Source organism: Galeopterus variegatus, unplaced genomic scaffold (assembly GCF_000696425.1).
Source record: "Galeopterus variegatus unplaced genomic scaffold, G_variegatus-3.0.2 Scaffold1684, whole genome shotgun sequence".
Classification (NCBI taxonomy): domain Eukaryota; kingdom Metazoa; phylum Chordata; class Mammalia; order Dermoptera; family Cynocephalidae; genus Galeopterus; species Galeopterus variegatus.
Genome location: NW_007727795.1, coordinates 232,268 through 252,377, shown reverse-complemented (window position 1 = coordinate 252,377; position 20,110 = coordinate 232,268). Strand labels below are relative to the sequence as shown.

General features: G+C 47.7%; 1 protein-coding gene and 1 pseudogene across 2 annotated transcripts in view; one reads left to right on the top strand and one right to left on the bottom strand.

The window, feature by feature from the left end:
• The window catches only part of MED27 (mediator complex subunit 27), a 212,896-nt gene that overhangs the window by 11,292 nt on the left and 181,494 nt on the right, over nt 1-20,110 (bottom strand). For both annotated transcript variants that reach the window (XM_008578426.1, XM_008578427.1), the window contains exon 6: nt 12,061-12,102. In XM_008578426.1, coding sequence (XP_008576648.1) covers nt 12,061-12,102 — 42 coding nt within the window. The remainder of the gene's footprint in view (nt 1-12,060; nt 12,103-20,110) is intronic.
• Nucleotides 8,014-9,095, top strand: LOC103595113 (annotated as a pseudogene).

Here is a 20,110-nt window from a genome sequence, read left to right as displayed (position 1 = left end):
TAAGTGAGGAGACTGGGGGCCTCTGACTATTAAAAGTATTCCCCTGCAAGATTAATACATAAATAGGAAAAATTAAGTACTCAAGTGTTTAGAAGTTGCTTATTTAAAGAGAAGCCTGGTAGAGACCTAGATTTTGGCTTCCTTCCAGCCAATGCCTGCTTCCACACAATGTGAAGAGAAGATTCTCTCAGACCTGCGTTAAAGTGAAATAAAACGCAGCATGGAGGACAGAGAGGAACCATCAGGAGATGGTGGTTCAATCCTGGATTAGTTATACTTGCCTGGGTGACCTTGGCCACATCAGTCCCCCAGTGGCGCTTGGTAAAAGAGCACGAGGCTGGGATCAGGGCCGTATGTTCGCAAGCCCCTCGAGGTCTAGGTTTTCAGCGGTCACTGCTGCAGGGCCTACCTAAGCGGCCCAGTTACCTCTCGCACACACACTCGGCAACACTCGCGCTTTGTGCCCGCAGGAAAGCCTGTGACAGGCTCTGCCCTCGGCCCTCCGAGGGGTGAGATGAAACCTCCTTGTTCTTTTATAAAGGACAGACATGTCCCAGGAACAAGTAGGGGCCACTCTAGAAACCCACTCACTGCTCTGATATGTCACCGTCATGCAGTCCACAGTTTCTGGACTGGCTAAACAGCTTTGAGAATCTGCCTCAAAACCAGGGAGACCATAAGCACAGTACTGCTCTCCGGGTTGGAAACCTCCTCCCAGCTCAGTGGGTTTCAGTGAGACTCTGCAGCACAAACTAACAGGCAGCAAAGCCAAACATCTGCTACTTGTGCCCATGCTGTTCCCACAACTCAAAAATGAACTTTCATTGGGTGGATACACTTCAACGTTAGGCAAGGAGATTAGCCCAAGAATTTGGGTCTCTACTAGGTGTTTTGCCAAGGACAGACCCACCCTTAAGGAGAGGGTTTCTAGGAATCTCTTGGAAGGAGAACATTCTTTGTGGGTCCTGGGGTCACAGATGTGAACCTAGTTAGTGTTAAATGTTTAAAGAGACAGCAGGCCCTGCCAGCAGTGTTGCTCTGAGGATGTGCACTGACTGGGTTTATGAAGAATGTTTAAAACAGTCCCAAGAGTACTCATTCCATGAAGAGAGGAGCCATCATTATTTCAAAACTGAAATGCTATGAAGTCAGTCCTGGAAGTGATGTTGAGTGGGGGGGTGATAGGGAGTGCTGCAGAGACAAGCTTCTAAAGTGGGATAAAAGTAGAGTAGAGCGGAAACAGGGGATTTATTTTTTTATTATGCAGCTCTACTCTCTAATCTGTCCCTTGGATTTATATGCCACAGGTTCAGCAGGCCTAGAGGCCTGAGGACAACTCATCAAAGCCCATAGGGACTAAGGATTACTTGGCTGAGATCAATATTTCCTTCTCTGCTTGATGAAGGAGCCATTTGCATGGGCTCTGAAGGGCTTCTGACTGTCCCTTGGAGCCAGGCAATACTGCTCTGAGATGGGACCAGAGGCAGGGCCGTCTGGGTTGAAACTGGAGGTGAAGACGCACACAGCTAGTTCATTGTGCCTGAAATCCTTGCTCACACCTCTGAGACCAAGCTCTGTGTCTGAGAAGGATGAGCCCACATATGTGAAGTACTTAATGTAGTCTCTGGCACATACCAGGGTCTCCATAAATGAGTTTTTGTTTGGTTTGAGGGGTTTCAACCCCACCCTCTTTAAAGTCTCAGCCAAGATGCCACTAGCACTCAGAAAGGATGCCCCCAGCTCCCCAGACTCCTGAGCACAGACTGGTGGCAGAAAGACTCTAGAGGTGGATATGCCTCCCATGGCCACTCCACAGCCACCATCAAGACCCTTCTGAATGCCTGGGCACAGTACATGAGGCCTTGAGGACCTGGACCACAGCCTTGTCCTCCTTCGGCTTCACTTTACACTCTAGCAATCCTGTTGCTATAGAGCACCCCAGTCCCACATGCATTCCTGACTGTATCTGTGCTCAAGCGGTCCCTCTGCCTAGAATGCTCTTCCCCAGCTAAACCCCTCTCACCCTTCAGGACTCAGCTCAGGGGTCTTCCCCATCTCCTGGGTGGGGAGAAGGCCCCTTGTCTGTACTTCCAGCAGCACTCCCTGGATACCCCAACCCAGCACCTGCCAGGTCTGTGACCAAATGCTCCTGTCCCCAGCGGTGCTATCCTTGAGGGTGAGGCCACGCTTGCTTCATTTCTGTCCTCCCTGTGGCTCTTCACTGGGTGCCACTCACCTAGCAGGGCCCCGACTGAATGAGAGATCAGGTGGGTAGGCGTCTCTTTTCAGCCAGTCGGAGAAGGGGAGCAGAGTGAGAGAGGAGGGGGTGGGAAAAGCAGAGGTCAGGGGGCACCGCTGGGGAGGAGGGGCCTGGGCAAACAGAGATCCCAGAGTAGATGCAAGTGGACTCTCCAGGGTCCGGACCAGCCCTCTGCTTCTGCCAAAGGCCTCATGCTGGGCTGAGAGGAGGCACGCATGAAGGGCCCTTGACATTTCTCAGGATTAAGGAATTAAGGTTCTTCATTTAGATGAGAAGGAAAAAAAGTTCAATGCTTTCCAGATGGTAAAATGCCAGATTCTGTCACTGGCTGCCAGGAAGTCCAAGCCCAGAAAGATACCTGAACTGTTCTGCACCCACTTGACATGATGGACTTTTCTGTAGAAGCAGCCTCACAGTTAGAGAAACACCCAAGACATCTGAGCTCCCAAGAAAATACAGACAATACCACCTTCTCCATCAAACTGGAGGCAATGGCAGGAGGAGGAAGCAGGGAGAGTGTCGAGCCGTGAGCCCCGAGAGAGGCCACAGTGCAGGGTGCCTGCAGCCCAGCCCCGTGCCACTAGGGGATACGGGAATCAGGGCAGAACACATTCATGTCAGGCACCTTCTGGGGATTGCCAGGGGGCCACTAGCCCTCTCAGGACACTAGGGACTGATGCAGATTCTACGGCAGCACGTCAAGGCTGCCCGAAGGGCACCGAGTGTGGCTGTGGTCTGGAGTCTTATTTATTCTTTCGCAAACCTTCTGACCGGGAAAGGAGATAACACGCCTGGAGAAGATGGAAGACACTTTGACTGGAGTGGGTAGATTTGGTTTACTTTACAAAAAACACCTAACTTAAAATGGCCCATACCTGCATGGCTGCAGATTCCAAGTTCCACCCCTCTGCGACAATCATAATAACAGCTGCAATGTTATGGAGCGTGTGCCAGGGCAACTTGCAGTGCCACGCGCCTCAGCAGCACCGTCATGGAAATCCTCACAGTGCACACCTGTGAAGCAGGTTTTCTCATTTCACCCTTTTCATGGATGAAGGACCTGACTGAAGCTTACGGAAAGGCCAAACTCCTGGCCCATGGTCCCCGCTAGCCCACGGCAGAGCTGGATGCGAATCCAGCCCGTCTGATTCCAGAGCCTATGCTGGGAGCCACCTGTGATTAGCCCAAGAGAGCTGGCAGTTCTGCTGTGTCTGCTGTGAAGAGACCAGAGAGCTGGCAGCAAAGACACGAGGAGCGGGTGGCCAGGCAGGAGGCTGGCAGGATGAAACCAGGCTGGAGGTGGGGGAAGAACTTTCTCAGGAGAGAGTGGTCACCAGCAGCAGGTTTCAGAGAAGTTGAGTAGGTCATGGCCTAAAATTCACCTCATGCGTCATGCCTGTGACCTCTATTAACTTCATATCAATTCTGGGAGGCAGGTACTCTTATGATCTCTGCTTTACAGATGAGGAAACTGAGGCAAGCAAGCCCACATTGGGAGTGAGAGTGGAGCTGGGATGTGATCACGCGGCACACAGCTCCTAGCTGCCATGCTGCGCGGCCTCTCTCTGGGATGGTCATCATGGGGAGTGTGCCAGGGTTGGCAGGGCTTAGGGAGTGAGCAGGCGTGGCTGGCGGCCTGCAGGTTGCAGGATGGAGGCCTGGGGACACTAGCATGCACGGCCTTCCCAGAAGCAGCCGTCAGGTTGTGATGGGCAGCACACTGTGCCCCATGCAACGCTGAAGGAAGAAACAAGTGGTCAAGATGACAAACAGCCACTCTGTGACTCCACTAATGGCAGAGAACCACAAACCACTTCCAGGGCAACTCAGGATGCCCAAAGCAGGATGGGCCAGGCTGTCCTAGTTCCACTTCCACCATGAACTGTGTCCTCTGAGCACCTGGCCACTGCTACACTTAGCAGTGGTTGAGGGGGCCTTGCAGAGGGAAGGGACTGGGGTGTCATAAGAGGAAAACAAGTGGTCAAATCTCGGCTGGATTGAGAGGCTTGTGGATACTCAGATGCACCCCTTAGAGAGAAGGTGGTGCTACACGGCTTTCAGCTGTCGGGCAAGCTTAGCGAGCCCTGCCTGCTGGTCTTGGCTCCCAGGGCCCCGAGCTGATGCCCGTGCTTATCTGTTCTGGTCAACACAGCCCTGCTGTCAGCTCGGGGAAGGACTGCCCGCCCCGCTGCCTCCCTGAAACTCGTCTACACCCCACAACTGGGCTCCGCATGCATTCCTCCCGCACGCCACTCGTCAGAGTCCACGGGTCACTTGTCAAGAGTCCACAGATGGAATATACCTTCCTACATGAAACTGCCCACTTACCCTGTGGCACAGTGAAAGCTGTCCCTTCAGCTCTACCCATGTGACACATACTTCTGAGGCAGCGACAGAGCCACAGAAACAATGCAAATGACACAACATTCAGTCTTTAAAACACAAGTTCTCCTCATTGGGAAAAGTTAATCAGCATTTAAGAGATGGGGATGTCAGGGGAAGCAACCTGGGAAAAGCAGAAGGCGCTTCGGTGGTGCTCCTTGGCTTTTGGGTCCCCCAGCATGGCAGCCTCGCCTGCCAGGGCGCTAAGCGGGGAAGGGCAGGCCTGGCTGAGCGCCGACCCATTCCACCACAACCTCTTCCAGGTCTCCATCTGAGGCGTCTGAAGAGAGGTTTAGAAAGGAACGGTAAATGAGGTTGGGAGGAAATTTTAGAGATTTAAAATAATTTGATGACTATTTATTCAGGCTCTTCAGCAGTGTGCAATGCCACAGCAGGTACAAATGCTCAAGTAACATACGTCACACCACCTGACTAAAAATTGGGTGACAGCTCCCCTACTCTGGGAACCATCCCATGTTGGGACAGTCCCCTTTCCTAGGACTTGCAATCAGCAACAGGTTAGATTTGTGAGTACTATTTGGGCAGGTGCTCAATTTATGCTAGGTGTTTAATGTAGCCACCCACCTAATATCCACTAAAACCGCAGACAAGTGAGTCTTCTAGGGCTGACTAATCTCTTCTACTGAAAAGCATGTGGTGGCCACTCAGTAAACATCCCTTGAAAAAGTCTGTCCCCAGATAGGGCCCAGTCTTTCATGTCAAAGAACACAAGAGTGCATATGGAATGGAGAAGCAGTGGCACTCCGCCCAGAACATTGTCCACCACTGGACAGGCCACCTGGCCACAGCTGCGTTCTGCTGGTGCAGGCCTGAAAGGGTTATGTGTCCCTCTGCTGCCTGCAGAACGACTGAGGACTAAGAGCTGGGCATCCGTAGGCTGCGACTCTTATGCTTTGTCCTTTGCCTCTGAGTGAAGCAGCTGCAGAGCCTGCGCCGTCCCTCTGACACTCCCTCTCAGTTCTCCAGCTGCCCCCCTGGGGCGGGACACGCTCAGCCCCTTTCTTCAGCCGCCGCCGGGGTTTAATGCAGCGAGTAGCTGCAGAGTTGCTCTCGCTTCTCCTAAGTTCCTGGATGAAAACGCACACTGTTTTGAAATGAGGGGGTTAAAGATCAAAACAGCGACTGCCCCTGCAGAGTTTAAATGTCAGAAAAATATGAACACACTTGCAACCTTTCCTGGCTCTTTGTGATTCTGCCCTTTCAGATGGTCCCCCATTTTCTAAGTCCCATTCTCTGAGTCTACTCTGCTGGAGACTTGCTGGCTATAAAAAGCTTCTTCACCCTAGGCCCAAGTGCAAGGCGCCTCCGGGGGACCACAGTAAATGATGGGAACCTGATAGCAGCCATGGACCCACAGTGAGCTGTCCCCAGCCCTCCGCCACTTCCCCACACTTGGAGAAGGGGTCTAATGAGAAGGACAGAAAAGGGCTTGCTGACAGTCAATGTCTGTGGACAAAAGGCAGGCCAAGTTTTGCTTCCTGTGGTGGGATTTGCTACAGAGCCTCAGGTGCTTTGGCTTTTACCCAGGGAGTTAGGTACGGACCGAGGAGAATTTGACAGGGGTGTTCTTCCGTTCTCCTACCTCCTGACATTGTTTTCCAGAAACAAAAAGGTGAGTGTGAGCTTGGCTTGGCTCTGCGAGGCAGTCCCCCATCCCGAGCCCCTCCTTTGTCACATTGAGGAGAAAGCGCGTGGAGGGCGTCCCGCCTTCCTGGCAGGCTGTTTTTCTGCGGTGGCCACTGCTGCTACTTGTGAGCAGGAAAACACATCCAGCACACAGTAATTGCAACCACACAATGAACGCCGAAGAAAGGAAGTCCTCGGGGTTCTGCACCAGCGCAGTGCAGGGAGAGAGTTCCTCCACGATGCTGCACAAGCTGCTGCCGGAAGCCAAGAATTCCCATCTCAGAGGTGGGGCGTGGTTATGGTATCTTCCACAATTTCATCCTTGGTTCTTACAAAAAATGTTCCTTTTTGGTCTCACTAATCAAATTTGTCTATTTACCATCTACCCACCCGTACTTCCTACCTGTGTTACCTTGTATAACTGTGTCAGGTATACTTAGTTTTAAGGTTATGTTTTTTTGTTTTTTTTTTTTTTCCTTTTTGTCTTTTTTCGTGTCCGGCAATGGACCGCAGCCCTCAGTGTCGCGTCCGTACTGGACCGGGACCGGCAACGGGATCGCAACCCTCGGTGCTGCGCCCACCCCTCGCTCAGCCAGTGAGCGGGAACCGGTCTGCATGTGGGATCCGAACCCTCGGCGGGAGCTCCACCGCGCTCTCAAGCGGCGCACTGTAGCAGTGCGCCACCGGCTGGCCCGAAATCCCCTCTCATTGATGACCCAGGATGCTCCGTCACCAGGTCACGCTATTCTCCCAGTGCACTTCACTGTTTGGGGTTGTGCTTTTCTAGACGGTGCTGATAACTAACCCCACCCTGGCCGGTCTACCTGGAGGGTGGAATCAGACAGATGAGGGGTGGAAAGGGATGTTTATCATGGTGCTCCCAAAAAGCGTCTTTCTGGGAAATTCTACAAGCAACATCAATCAGAACACCCCAAATTTAAGAGGGTGGAGAGGAAGAAAATAGGATTCTGAGAAACAGTTGATCCTAAAAAGCAGAGTTTAGAAATGTTGCCCCTAATCCTTTTTGGTGTTTTGAATTTGAAATGCTAAGCATCAGCCGGTACGCAGGACCAGGCCTTCAGAATCTGCAACAGACAAAGAGGTCCCAGCTGTGCATTTAGGGTAGGGCCTGGCTGTGGCACAGGACATCTACCCTCCGGCCACTGACCTGGCCGAAATGAACACAGTGAATTAAGCATGGTCAGTCCCTGCCCTGAGGACACTGGACCGCATACTCTTCCTCTGTCCACCTCCCTCTCCCACAAGCACCATGATACGAAAACGGACTTTTCTAACAAAATACTAAACCCATTCTGTGTGACTATTAGTTGAAAGCTTTATTGATAAAGGATTAAGCTTACTTCTGCACTACATTATTTTCCAATATATTCCTTCCTTTGACAGCAAGTAGACAATGTTTTAGCAGGGAAGAGAGAGGACTCTTTAATCTAATACTTTTACCTTCCCCTAAATGAAGAAAAGGACTTCAACGTTATCTGCCTTTGGTTCTAATCAGACAGCACTATCGCCTGTCCCCAACTGTGGTTCTTTAATCTAGTACAGGTCAATATCAGAGGTCAAGTCCATTTAGTTAAAAATAGGTGATGGTAGAGATGATAAAAGAATCTCAGAAAGGGTTCTGCACAAATACAGACGATGTGCCACTCACCAGTCAAGATAAAATTCTCATCCCTTAGAATTCATCAATTTTTACTGCTTCAAACATGTTCCGTAAACTGTAAGGAAGGAATTGGCAGGTACTCCTAAATGTCTCCAACTAGACTGGTATCAAATTTTAAACACTGCTTCAGTGTGTGTTTGCAGTCTTAAATAAATACGAGTGCTTTGCAGGTTAATTTCAGGGGAGGGAGAATAAAAATATAGCAGTGTCTCTAAATCTATGCTTCACCAAACCTGTTTTATACATTCTACAACTTCCTAATAAACTTTTCACTTACTTTAAAAAATACTTAATACTGGGCAGAAGATGTCACACCGGGAGGGGATGGGCTGTCTTCCTTAAGCGGTTCGTCACTGCCAGGGGCCCCAAGAAGCACTTGCAGTGTGGCACGGTGCTGAAGCACTGGATGCTTGACAGACTAGCAGGTGTACATTCACCTCGTCCATCGACAGGTCCCCACAAGATGAGGGAACGTCTCCCCACCATCACCTTCCTCGGGAGTAGATTCAAGTACTCCTTGACTGGATATGAGGTAAAGGAGATGTGTACGCAGCGCTTCATCAGAATCGACCGCAAGGTTCGAGCGGACGTCACATACCCTGCTGGCTTCATGGACGTCACCGGCATCGAGAAGACAGGTGAGCATTTCCACCTGGTCTATGACACCAGGGGCTGTTTTGCTGTTCACCATATCACAGCGGAAGAGGCAAAATACAAGTCGCATAAAGGGAATCCCACTCCTGGTGACTCATGATGCTCGTACCACCCGCTATCCAGACCGTCTCATCAAGGTGAATGACACAGTGCAGACTGACTTAGGGACTGGCGAATTTGACAAAGGCAATGTGTGTATGGTGACCGTGGGGCCAACCTTGACTGTGCTGGTGGGATCATCAAAAGGGAAAGACATCCTGTTTCTTTTCACATGGTGCGTGTGAAGGATGCCAACGGCAAGAGCTTTGCCATGAGGTTTTCCAACATTTTGTCATTGGCAAAGGAAATAAAACTTGGATTTCCCGGCCCAGGGGAAAGGGCATCTGACTTACTACTGCTGAAGAGACAGACAAGAGGCTGACAGCTAAACAGAGCAGCTGGCTGAACTGCAGTAAAGTTGCTTTTCTTTGAATAAATAATAAATTCTCAAAAAAAAAGACCCAAAACTATAAAAATATTTTGAAAAAAACAAGAAGATACGCAAAGGCCATCCTGTGTACGTCCCTCCTTTGTTAAAGGTACTGGAATGGAAACTGGACCACTGCTAACCACCAGGTTATGGGATGGAACGCTCAGGGCCCTCATGAAGGATTAGGGTTACTCACGTAACAAGACAGAGGACATGAAGGAAAGAACCCGCTAAAGGAAAGAACAGGGGTTCTAATGTTCTCACTGTTCAAGCAAAACAAGATGCAGATCGTGAGCAGTGCTCTTCCTCCTTAGAATGCTTCTCACCCAGCTGCTGGGGGGAGATAACAATCAGCACGGGAGAGTCAGCACTGAAGGCTGAGCGGCACACATGCCAACCAAGGTGGCACCTCAGGTGTGGTGACTTAGAGAAGAACGAAAGATTAACTAGTTCCCTGCACTAACGCCTACGCAGGACCACACGCTTCTTTCCTTCAGCCTCCAGAACCAGGGACGGAGGTGATTTCCTCCACCATGTTTCTGACGGAGCTCAGGTGGCTAAGAAAGGAGTGTTAGAAAAGTCAAGGCAGTGATTTTCTTTGTTAAATAAACTTTTTATTTTGGAACAGTTTTAGATTTACAGAAAAGTTGCAAAGATGACACAGACAGTTGCTGGTTCCCCCCACTGTTAACATCTTTCATTATCATGGTACGTTTGTCACAACCAAGAAAACACCACTGGGTACTCACTAACCAGCCTTTATTTATTTGGATTTCACCAGTTTTTTCATTAATACCCTCTTTCTGTTTGAGGATCTAATCCAAGGTAGCACATTGCATTTAGCTGTGATAAGATCATGAATTTTTAATCCTGTATAGACTCCTCAAATGTGTGGTTTTCGGCCTCACATTGCTCCCCTAATCCACGGCAATCTGTCCTTTGCTTACTCTTATCATTGTCAGTGGTCCAGGGAACCATATGAATTGACATAAACACCAATAGAGGGTAGGCCATTATGCCCCTTTGACAAAAAACTACTATGCTCACTGCTTAATGGGCACAGGATTTCCTTTTGGGTTGATAAAATCTTTTGGAATTACACAGAGGTAGAGGTTGCACAACATTGTGAATATACTAAAAGCCAAGGATTTGTTCACTTTAAAATGGTTATCTATGTGAGTTTCACCCATGCTCCCTGGCATGCCTTGGACATCTCTCACTGTGGGAATAACCTGGGCCAAGCATCCAAAATCACGTCTCTCCTCTGCATCAATCAGTGTTTTCTTACTGAACTGAGAATAAAATCCAAGTTCTGTACCACGGCCTGGAGGCACCTGCCTGACCCAGGTCTTGCCTCCCACGGCCACATCATCCCCACGTGTGCTGCATCATGTCGGCTTCCATCTGTCCTAAGAACACACCAGGCCCTTCCTCAACACAAGCTTGCTGGGCTGCTGCTTCCATTGCCTGGGAATCCCTTTCTGTGGCTTGCCCCATCGCTGGCTCCTTCTCACACTGCCTGCCTCAGTGTAAGTCTCCCATGAAGGCCTCCTCTGACCACCCTAATCCTAAGGAGACCCCTCCTGTTGTTCCCAGTCACCAGCCCTACCGACCACCTGAGCCACCTTACCTCTTTATGAGGCTTCCTTGTCTATTTTTCCCTGTATTCCTAGCACCTAGCACAGTGCCTGGTACCTGGCAAAAGGACTCAGTAATTAGTTGCTGTTGAACTCGACGAGGGAATGAAATCATAACCAACTCTCTACCATTTGCACTACTGGACGAGAGCAGAGACAGAAGATGGACGAGAACAGAAGAAACTGGTTGTGGCCCTGCCGGGAGCTGGCCCTGAGTGCTGTGGGGGCTGGCAGCGAGACGCCCATCAGCCACAGGGACTGAGTTGGTCCAGGGAAGGGACGCTTCACCATCAGCACGCATGGATTTTCTCTAGCTACTTTTCATTTTTTCTAGCATTTCCCATACAGTTTTTCAAAAGGAAGCCCAATATCTGAAAACGATACCACCAGGCGTCAAGTGGAGGTAGAGGTGGGAGCAGGGCAAGGTGGGGGCAGGGCCAGCTGCCTCCCTCAGCCCATCCCTCGGGCACCTGTGCAGACCACTAGGGCTCTGAGAAACTGAGTTTCAAAACTGTGCTGAGCTTGGAACAACTCAGAATTCTTTTTTAAGTATAGTAAAATTCATCTTTTGTAGGTACATAGTTCTATGAGTTTTGACAAATGTGTACCGTTGTGTAATCACCACCACAATTAAGACACAGAATATGTATTGGTCCGCTTCTGTTGCTTATAACAAAATACTTGGAACTGGGTAAGTTATAAAGAAAACGAAATTTATTGCTTACAGTTTCTGAGGCTGGGAAATCCAAAGTCCATCTGGTGGTGGCAACAGTGACCCAGGGGGTCTCACATTGCAAGATGGCAGAAGTAGAGAGAGCAGAGAGAGAGACAGACTCTCCTCTTCTTTTAAAGCTCTCAGAACCATGCCCCTGACCACCATTTGTAATCCATTCACTACTGCATGGTCCTACAATCCAATCACCTCTTCAAGGCCCCACCTTTCAGTTACCATAGTAGGATTTCCCACCCTCTTAACAGTCACAGTGGGAGCTAATACATAAAATGTGAGGGACATAATTCAAGCTTCAGTGTTTTAGGGGGACATAATTCAACCTACTACAGGATATTTCCACCACCTCAACATGTTCTCTTGTGCCCCTCTGGGGTCAATCCCCTGCTCCCATCTCCTGATAACCACCAATCTGATTTTTGTCCCTAAGGTTTTGTTTTTTCCAGAATGTCCTATAAACGGAATCATACACTGAGCAGCCTTTTAGATCTGACTTTTTACACTTTTTAAAAAGCCTCTGATTTGAAACCAATGTTTATACCTCAAAGCATTCATGTTTTCTGAATGTCTCTTGAGTGAGAAGCAAAATGTAAAACTTACCTTCTGGAATACTTGATAGTTGGATTTGGACCATATATCAAGCTGGGAAGAAAAGAGATAAAAATCATCAGCAGAATTTTGGACTTAAAGAAATGATATATATATATATATTTTAAAAGATGACCGGTAAGGGGATCTTAACCCTTGACTTGGTGTTGTCAGCACCACGCTCACCCAGTGAGCTAACCGGCCATCCCTATATGGGATCCGAACCCATGGCCTTGGTGTTATCAGCACCACACTCTCCCGAGTGAGCCACGGGCCGGCCCAGAAGAAATGATATTGAAATTACTGTTACCCTTATTAAACTTGAAAAAAATTAAAACATTCTGATTACAGAACAATAGGATCTCTGGGCTGAGAAGTATCTTAAATGTCCTGCTTAAATTTCTTACCAATCTACAGGTGATTTAAGGAAACTAAATGAAGAGATAGAGGGGAATCACCCTGAGGTATTTGTTGCTCCCAAGGCCCTGATGAACTGAGCACCTTGCTCCCCTTTCTAACCTTGACTCCTACCACAGCTCTCTCGCATTACTCATTGTGCCAAAGTCAATCCTGCCTCAGGACCCTTGTGCCTGCTGTGCTGTTTGCCTGGATTGTTAACCCTCACATGGCTCCTCCCACACTTCCTTTAGCTCAAATGTCACTTTATCAGAGAGGCATTTCCCAGTTATCCTATCAAAATATTATTCCCAATACCTGTTGTCTTGATTCTCTTTATGCTTTCAAACTTTAAAATTTTCATAACACCTGTACTGCCTGAAGCTCTATTATTTCTTTGTTGACTATCTGACTTGCCCACAGCAACATAAGCTCAGTGAGAGCAAGAGGCTTGTCTTCCTCCCCAGGTCCTGGCACAGTACCTGGCCCATTGTGGGAATCCGCAGGTCTTTGCTGAGTGGAGGAAACCTGCAGTGTCCAGCTGCTGAGTTGATTCCATGCCAAACACCAAAAGAGGCCCCGCACAACACATGCACTCTCATTCAATCTCTAGAACAAGCCCACATGGCTGATCCCATCAGCAATCTTACTTTGCAGAGGACGAGACAATGGTTCAGAGCCATTCCAAAGCCCAAGGTTATCTGTAGAGGCTTCTTACAGGTGGTCTCACCTGGAGGTGCTCAAACCTGGCTGGGCATCAGAAGCCCCTAGGGGGATTTTTTTTTTTTAATATACAGATTCCTTGGTCCCTCCCCTGGAGTGTCTAAATTAGTGGGTTTACAGTGGGCCCAAAAGCCTGTTACCTCTTTTGTTTATTTTGTTAGCAGTGCTCCTCAGGTTGAGAGTACCTGATCTAGGGTACTACTACTTTTCAAATGGGGAAGCTGGAAGTCCAAGATACAATGTGGGTATGGTTTGGAATAAACCCTGTCTAGTCCTCCTCTGGCCACACTTGGTCACACACAGGGTACTTTAGAATGTGGCTAATTCTAAACAAAACCATTTTGGTTTTGCAGGTTTGCATGATAAACCAAATCAATACCTTCCCACTATTTCAGGAATTTGGAACAAATTACGTATGGCAAAGATAATTACCCCCAAAACAGTGCTGGGAGATAGTTCAAGGATACTGCTGATTAAATGAGGAAGCCATTAGTATGTCCCATAAGTGCTAAAAAGTTGACTTTAATATATGAGTTCAAGAGCTGAGCCTACTGAAACACCTCATTGAGGTGTTTGGAACCTGCCTTTGGGGTTGGCCTGTGGTCAAGACAGAAACCTGAGACACAGCTGTTTGGCCTGCATGTGTGTTACTGATTTTGGAGCACCAGGGGGGCGTGAGGAGCAATCAGATGGCAGACTCCTTTAAGAAGATAGGAGAGTCCAAGATCAAGGTGTCAGGAAAAAAAAAAAAAATACAGGAGAAGTGTTGCATTTGACCTGGGACACTTCAGAATTCTGTTTCTATTCTGAGGAAAAACACCAAATCTTCAGAGTTGTTTCTATTCTGAGGAAAACACCAAAACTTGGCTTTCTGAAAACAGTCCCTGAAAATCAAAAGTTGGGCTGTGAACAGGTATATTCAGTTCTCCCCGGCTTCTTCTTGTTCACAATTAGTTTTGTGTAAATTTCACTGTGTTTGAAAACTTCTAGGACAGTAGAGAAGGTTAAGATGATTCTGAGGAGCTGCTCTGAACCTCTGCAGGGCTCCTCCTGGAGAGAGTGGAGGTTTAGTTAACCCAACTCCAGCATAAATAATGGAAGAACTCTGACTGATCAAGTATCCATTCATTTGGCCTGGAAAACATACCTCAAACTCAGCCACTTCTCCCCATCCCCGCTGCGTGTACCATCTCCTTCCCGATTTCCGCAAAAGCCCCAAGTGGGCCCCCCTCCTTCTACTCTGGCTAAACTGCTCTCCAGAAAGGTGTTGTCAATTTTCAGCCAATGCCTCCCACTTAAACCAATGGACGGGAGGAATTTTAAAAGTCTTCAGGCATTAGAATTTTAATTCAACGGGTTAACAATCTGTCAGGGGAAATGTGACATGCTATCTTCAGATAACTCTGAAGGAAACCTCACAAGAAACATATGCAATTAATTCCCAGCATTATCGGTTCTGTTGAAGAAAACTACTGTCGGGCAGCTGGTCATATCTGGCAGGATAGGTCAGGTTCGTACTACTTTCTCAGTGTAGCAGTTTAGCCCAGGGCTTAACAAATGCAGCATTTAAAGATTATTCACAGGTTGCAGGAGGAGTAAGAATGACTTTTTGCATCTTTTAGTTCTACCAAAATCACTGCCAACATGACAGGGAGATGCCAATGATTCTAAACTAAATTTTAGGAGGAGTAACGTCAGTGTCTGCACTTGGAACTAATATAGTTCTCCTTCCATTGTAAGCCCACAGCTGTTCCTTCTGGAGTTCTCCACTGTTTATCCTTCCTACCTGTTCACATCACACATAAGCAGACCAAGACATAAACACAGGGCCATGAAGAAACGGAAGAGGAGGAAGAATCTGCATAGATTTAAAAGTTATGGTGTTGGGCCGGCCCCATGGATCACTCGGGAGAGTGCAGTGCTGGTAGCGCCGAGGCCACGGGTTCAGATCCTATATAGGGATGGCCGGTGCGCTCACTGGCTGAGCATGGTGCGGACCACACTGTGCCGAGGGTTGCAACCCCCTTACCGGTCAGAGAAAAAAGAAAAAAAAGTTATAGTTTTTATTTAAGAGAGAAAATTATAAAAAACCTTCAGGATCTGCAAAATGGTTTTTTGTTTTTTTTTTCGTGACCGGCAACGGATTGCAACCCTCAGTGTCGCGCCCGCACCGGACCAGGACCGGCAACGGGATTGCAACCCTCGGTGTTGCCCCCGCTCCTCGCTCAGCCAGTGAGCGGCCGGCCTGGATGTGGGATCCGAACCCTCGGCGGGAGCGCCGCCGCGCCTCCCAAGCGGCGCACTGCAGCAGTGCGCCACCGGGCCGGCCCTGCAAAATGTTTTAATAAAAAAATCACCTAGAGAAAACTATGCATACGTTTAATTAAGAGATGGACTCTCCAGCCTAATTGTGGATTCTCAAAACACACCAGGCTTATTCAAAGTGAGGGTCTTGCTCTTTTTGAAAGGAGAATGAGATATATTATTCAAGACCCTAGGGAACAGTTCCTCCCATCTGGGACAGGGGACCTGAGACAATACAGTCTATTTACCTGGTGCACATGGGTAAGAAAGGGATCCGATAACAATGGGTTCCCCTTTTGCTGGGAACGCACAGCAGGTGGTTTGTACCTGATTTTCTGCTAGATTTATGCCAAAGAAAGCCATTTAAACAAGCATTCTGGAGTCAATGCCCTGCCTCTCCTCAGGGCCAGGAAGACTTCAGAAATTCATTTCAGGGAGCCAGGACTGATCTGAGTGAATATTTATTAGCTTCAGCTTATTTGCTGCAAAGGCAGACAAGGCTACCAGGTTTTTGCTGGCTGTAATATTCAAAGAAGGAGCATTCTGGAAGCTGCAAACCTTCAGCCTGATGAACAAGAAATTATTCTGAACTATAGTGTCAGGAAAAAGAAAGTGAAGCACTCCTCAGTATTCTGGCAACAGAAAAGTCAACCTTGTGGTAATTGGTGGCTGAATCTGCAGTCTTAGGAGCAGCCTCCTGGACTCTGGGGATTGGAATAAGTATTTTAGGGGTGGGAATATGTCTTTTCTCAGATGCAATGAAAGCAGCTCCCCAGATGACCAACTGCTTTAGCACAGACACATCTGCTCTCAGGACAAAGACTAAGGTATTAAAAGACCTCTCGATGCACGAACTAGTGAAAGTAATTACAAATCACATTTCTTCATTGAAAACAACAGTCAGAATGACCCGACATCAGCAGGCAAGGTAATCCTAATTTCAGTGATGACTACCACCATCTCCCCTCCATCATCACCAGCGAGGGCAGATGACATTTACTGACGACTAGTGTTTGGCCTGCACTTTCCCCGCATTATCTTTTTAAATCCTTCTAGCAATAGCATAAAGATGATGAAATCATTTCCAATTCACAGATAAGGAAACTGAGGCTCAGAGAAGTTAAGCCACTTGTCCACCGTCACATAGTTAATGTGTGGTGGGCTCTTCAAAACCAGGTCTGTGTCCAGAGGCCCAGCTCGTACCCTGGGAGGAAGAGACTGCCTTTCGGCTAGACTTCAGATGCAATGTGGACTCTCAGCAGCCCTAAGCTGTCACTTGCACAGCTCTTCTGGTGGCACTCTTGGAAAGTTCAGCATTACAAATATGCTTGGAGGCCTGCTGCTGTGATGATCCTCACTGCTAAAATTCATTTAGCAGCAAGTGAAAATTTTGGCAGCTTATCCGAAAGTTATCAATTTTTTACTTCATTTTAAGAATTAGTGCAATGAATTTTAAATGATCTAAAATGAACACTTCCAAATAAAACTCATAAGTCATGCAGGGGTTTCAACTTTTAAAGCTTTTATTTAGTAGCTTCATCTTGCAGGGTCAACAGGTGATAGACATGTCAGTTTGGGTAGAATGCTACAAACCAGCAATAGTGATGGATTTCTCCATGGTTCCCCAGGTTTTCAAAATCATAAACTTCTGGGTGGACATCTTCTTAAGCCTGCTTACCTTCCCCGGAGAATAAAGAAACGAACAAGTCTCACCAAAGAACACAGTGTTACAGGTCTATTATTCTTCAACTTTTCACTTTCAATCAGGACATGCATTTGTTACTAAAAAACTGCTGAAAGCACAATTTCAGGGCATCCTCTGCATATGAATTAAACTGGATTCCCCTTTCCCTGGCTTTCACCCTTCCCCCCAGAAGTAACAAGAGGCCATTTTTCTGAAGGTCGTCTGAACAATTTCAAAGTGGATAACAAATCAAAATGTTCCCTGCATCTAATATCAAACGGGCCTGATGCCAACACTTATTAGAGAAATCAGATTCAAGCTTCCCCCAACCCCCTCGACCCAAACACACACACACATCCAACTTTGAAGTGCGAAGAATGTGGGGATCAGAAATTACCCTGGAGACAGCTCGGGCTGTCTTTGAAGGTTTCCTTTGATACCACCATTTCTTTTCCTCTCTTACGCTGGGAGGCTAAAAGCTGCCTTTTTTATTGATACGGGGTAATTAATGAAGCTATAGCATTAACATAACCTAAATCCCCTAATAAGACAAATTCAGCCGAGACACTAATATTTTTCCAGCTAAGCCTCACTGATATAAAATCAGGACAATGGCCAGGTATTCACCTTAAATACTGCCTTTTAACATGCTGAGTCATGGCACTTGCTACTCCCTGATTACAATGAATAGCGGTTGGTAATTCTTAAAAGCATTTTCATTTTTTATTAGAAGAATCAGGTTACTGATGCTTGGTATAAAACATATGTATCACAGGTAAAGAAACAGGACATTAGGGTAGAGGTGGTGGTTGTTACTGCAAAGTATGAAGTGACAGCCTTGCTGGGATAAATTCTGATGGAGAAAAAACCAGCCGGGTCTGGAGGGTTGGGTGGCGCTGGGCCACTACTACAGCAGGGGGGATAATTAAACCTTTAGAATGTGCTGGTTGCTTTGGGTTTGGAGGACACAGACAACCACACAGGCATAAGTTAAGCCCAGAGGAGGCTTTCTGAGCCACACCCAGTGCATCTGTGGCTATGCTCCAGGACGCTGCAGCAAAATGCCCCCTGCAACCATGTAGGCACCAACTCAGCAAATGCGGGGTGCGCCTCTGGAACAGCAAAACTGCGGGCCACCACTTGTTCCTGTAGGCCACACCTCAAGTCCAATGGCTCCTTCCAAAGGTTACATTTTATTTGGGATGTGTCAGACACTTCAGCATATTAATTGTACTACTGCCTCTATGTATATAAATACATACCAGGACCCACACACACCCCAGTATCAGTACTCAAAATAGAACACTAATAGTGTCTGCATGGTTTTATTTTTATCATTTGTAAAGTGCTCTGAAAAAAGGGGGCTAATCAAATTAGCTAGGATTAGGTTCTGGGCAGAGGAGTCATTTGAGAGCTTTTCTACCAAATGCGGTCAATGCACCCTCAAAATAACAAACGTGGCTTGATCCTCTGTCTTGATGTTTCCTTTTTGGGTCCCTGCTTACCACTTGGGCCAGTATATGCAGTTGTAAAAGGGGACATGAGGCTTCCTGTCCCACCACATTTCATCAACCATAGTCCAATTCAGGTTCCTAAGTGCATAGCTGTTTTCTTTCTGATGAAAAGAAGCCACCCTAATCTCTCCTCAGGAGACTGTGTGTGTGTGAGCTCCTGTGTGTCCGTTACTCTTTGATTTATTTATGACTTCAATTCCTGCTGCTTCTTTTAGTGCCCATTTCTCATTTTTGACTCCCCACTTTTCCATTCCAGCTAAAACATTTTCATATCCCAAGCAGGCTTTTTCATTATCTGTTCCCACACATGACTGGGCTGCTACTGAGTTCTGGGTGCTGAGGTATATCCTCGGGAGACAGAGTCATAGGACTGAGTCTGTGCCCTCGAGGAGCTCCTGGTAGATGCGATTTTCAGATCTGGCTCTGCGTGGCTGTGGGCAAGTTACTTTACCATTCTAGGTCTCAGTTTCTTTATCTGCAAAATGAGTCTAATAGCAGCACCTGTGTCATGATACTGTTAGGAGAATTTGATAACCACCGTAGGCAGTTTGCTTAGCATAACTCCTACCAGACCACTATACTTTAGTGTAGGGAAAGTGAAGGAAAATGGTCAGGGCCCCTCAGATGTTCAGAATCTTGCCAAGCATTTGATGTAAACATGCACGTGCGCCCAGGTGTTCCTTGGCTAATGTCTAATGTAATTTTGTACGTGCGCCCAGGTGTCCTGGGTTATGGATTTGAGTATAAAGGACGAGTGGCTCTAGTCCACAGCCGCCCTTGTCCCCAGGATGCTCCTGGGGGAGCCACTAGTGGTGCTGGAGACTGTTGCTGCCAGTGCCCCCACGACCCTCCGAGAGGCCACTGCTGCAGCTACTGCTGCCGACTGAGTTCCTGTCATCTGCCAATGGCTCCCAGAATCTTTCCCAACTACTAGCGTGGACCTGCATGTGAGGGGTCTGGTGACCCAGCCTGGCATGTGAGGAGTCTGTGATCCAGTCTGTACAATGGGTTTGAAGGGTCTGTGGGTTCTAACCCCTAGCCCTTGCAATACAATTGGAAAACTTAGTGTAACTAAAATAATGGAACATTTGGCTTTAGTTATGAAATGCCTAGCTGTACAATTAGCATAGCTATTGCCTCAACCTGACAACTGGTATAGTCGTGTAGCTTTACAGTTAGTATTATTAGTATTTTAATTAACTGTGTTGGGAAAATATAGGAAAAATGGTCAGGGCCCCTCAGATGTTCAGAATCTTGCTGAGCATTTGATGTAAATAGGCACGTGTGCTCAGGTGTCCCTTGGTTATCGTCTAGTGTAATTGCGTATGTGCATTCAGGTGTCCTGGGTTATGGACTTAAGTAAAAGGATGAGTGGCTCTGACCCATGGTGCCTCCCAGCCCCACGATGCCCCTGCGTGGGGGGGGGGGGGGGGGGGGGCCC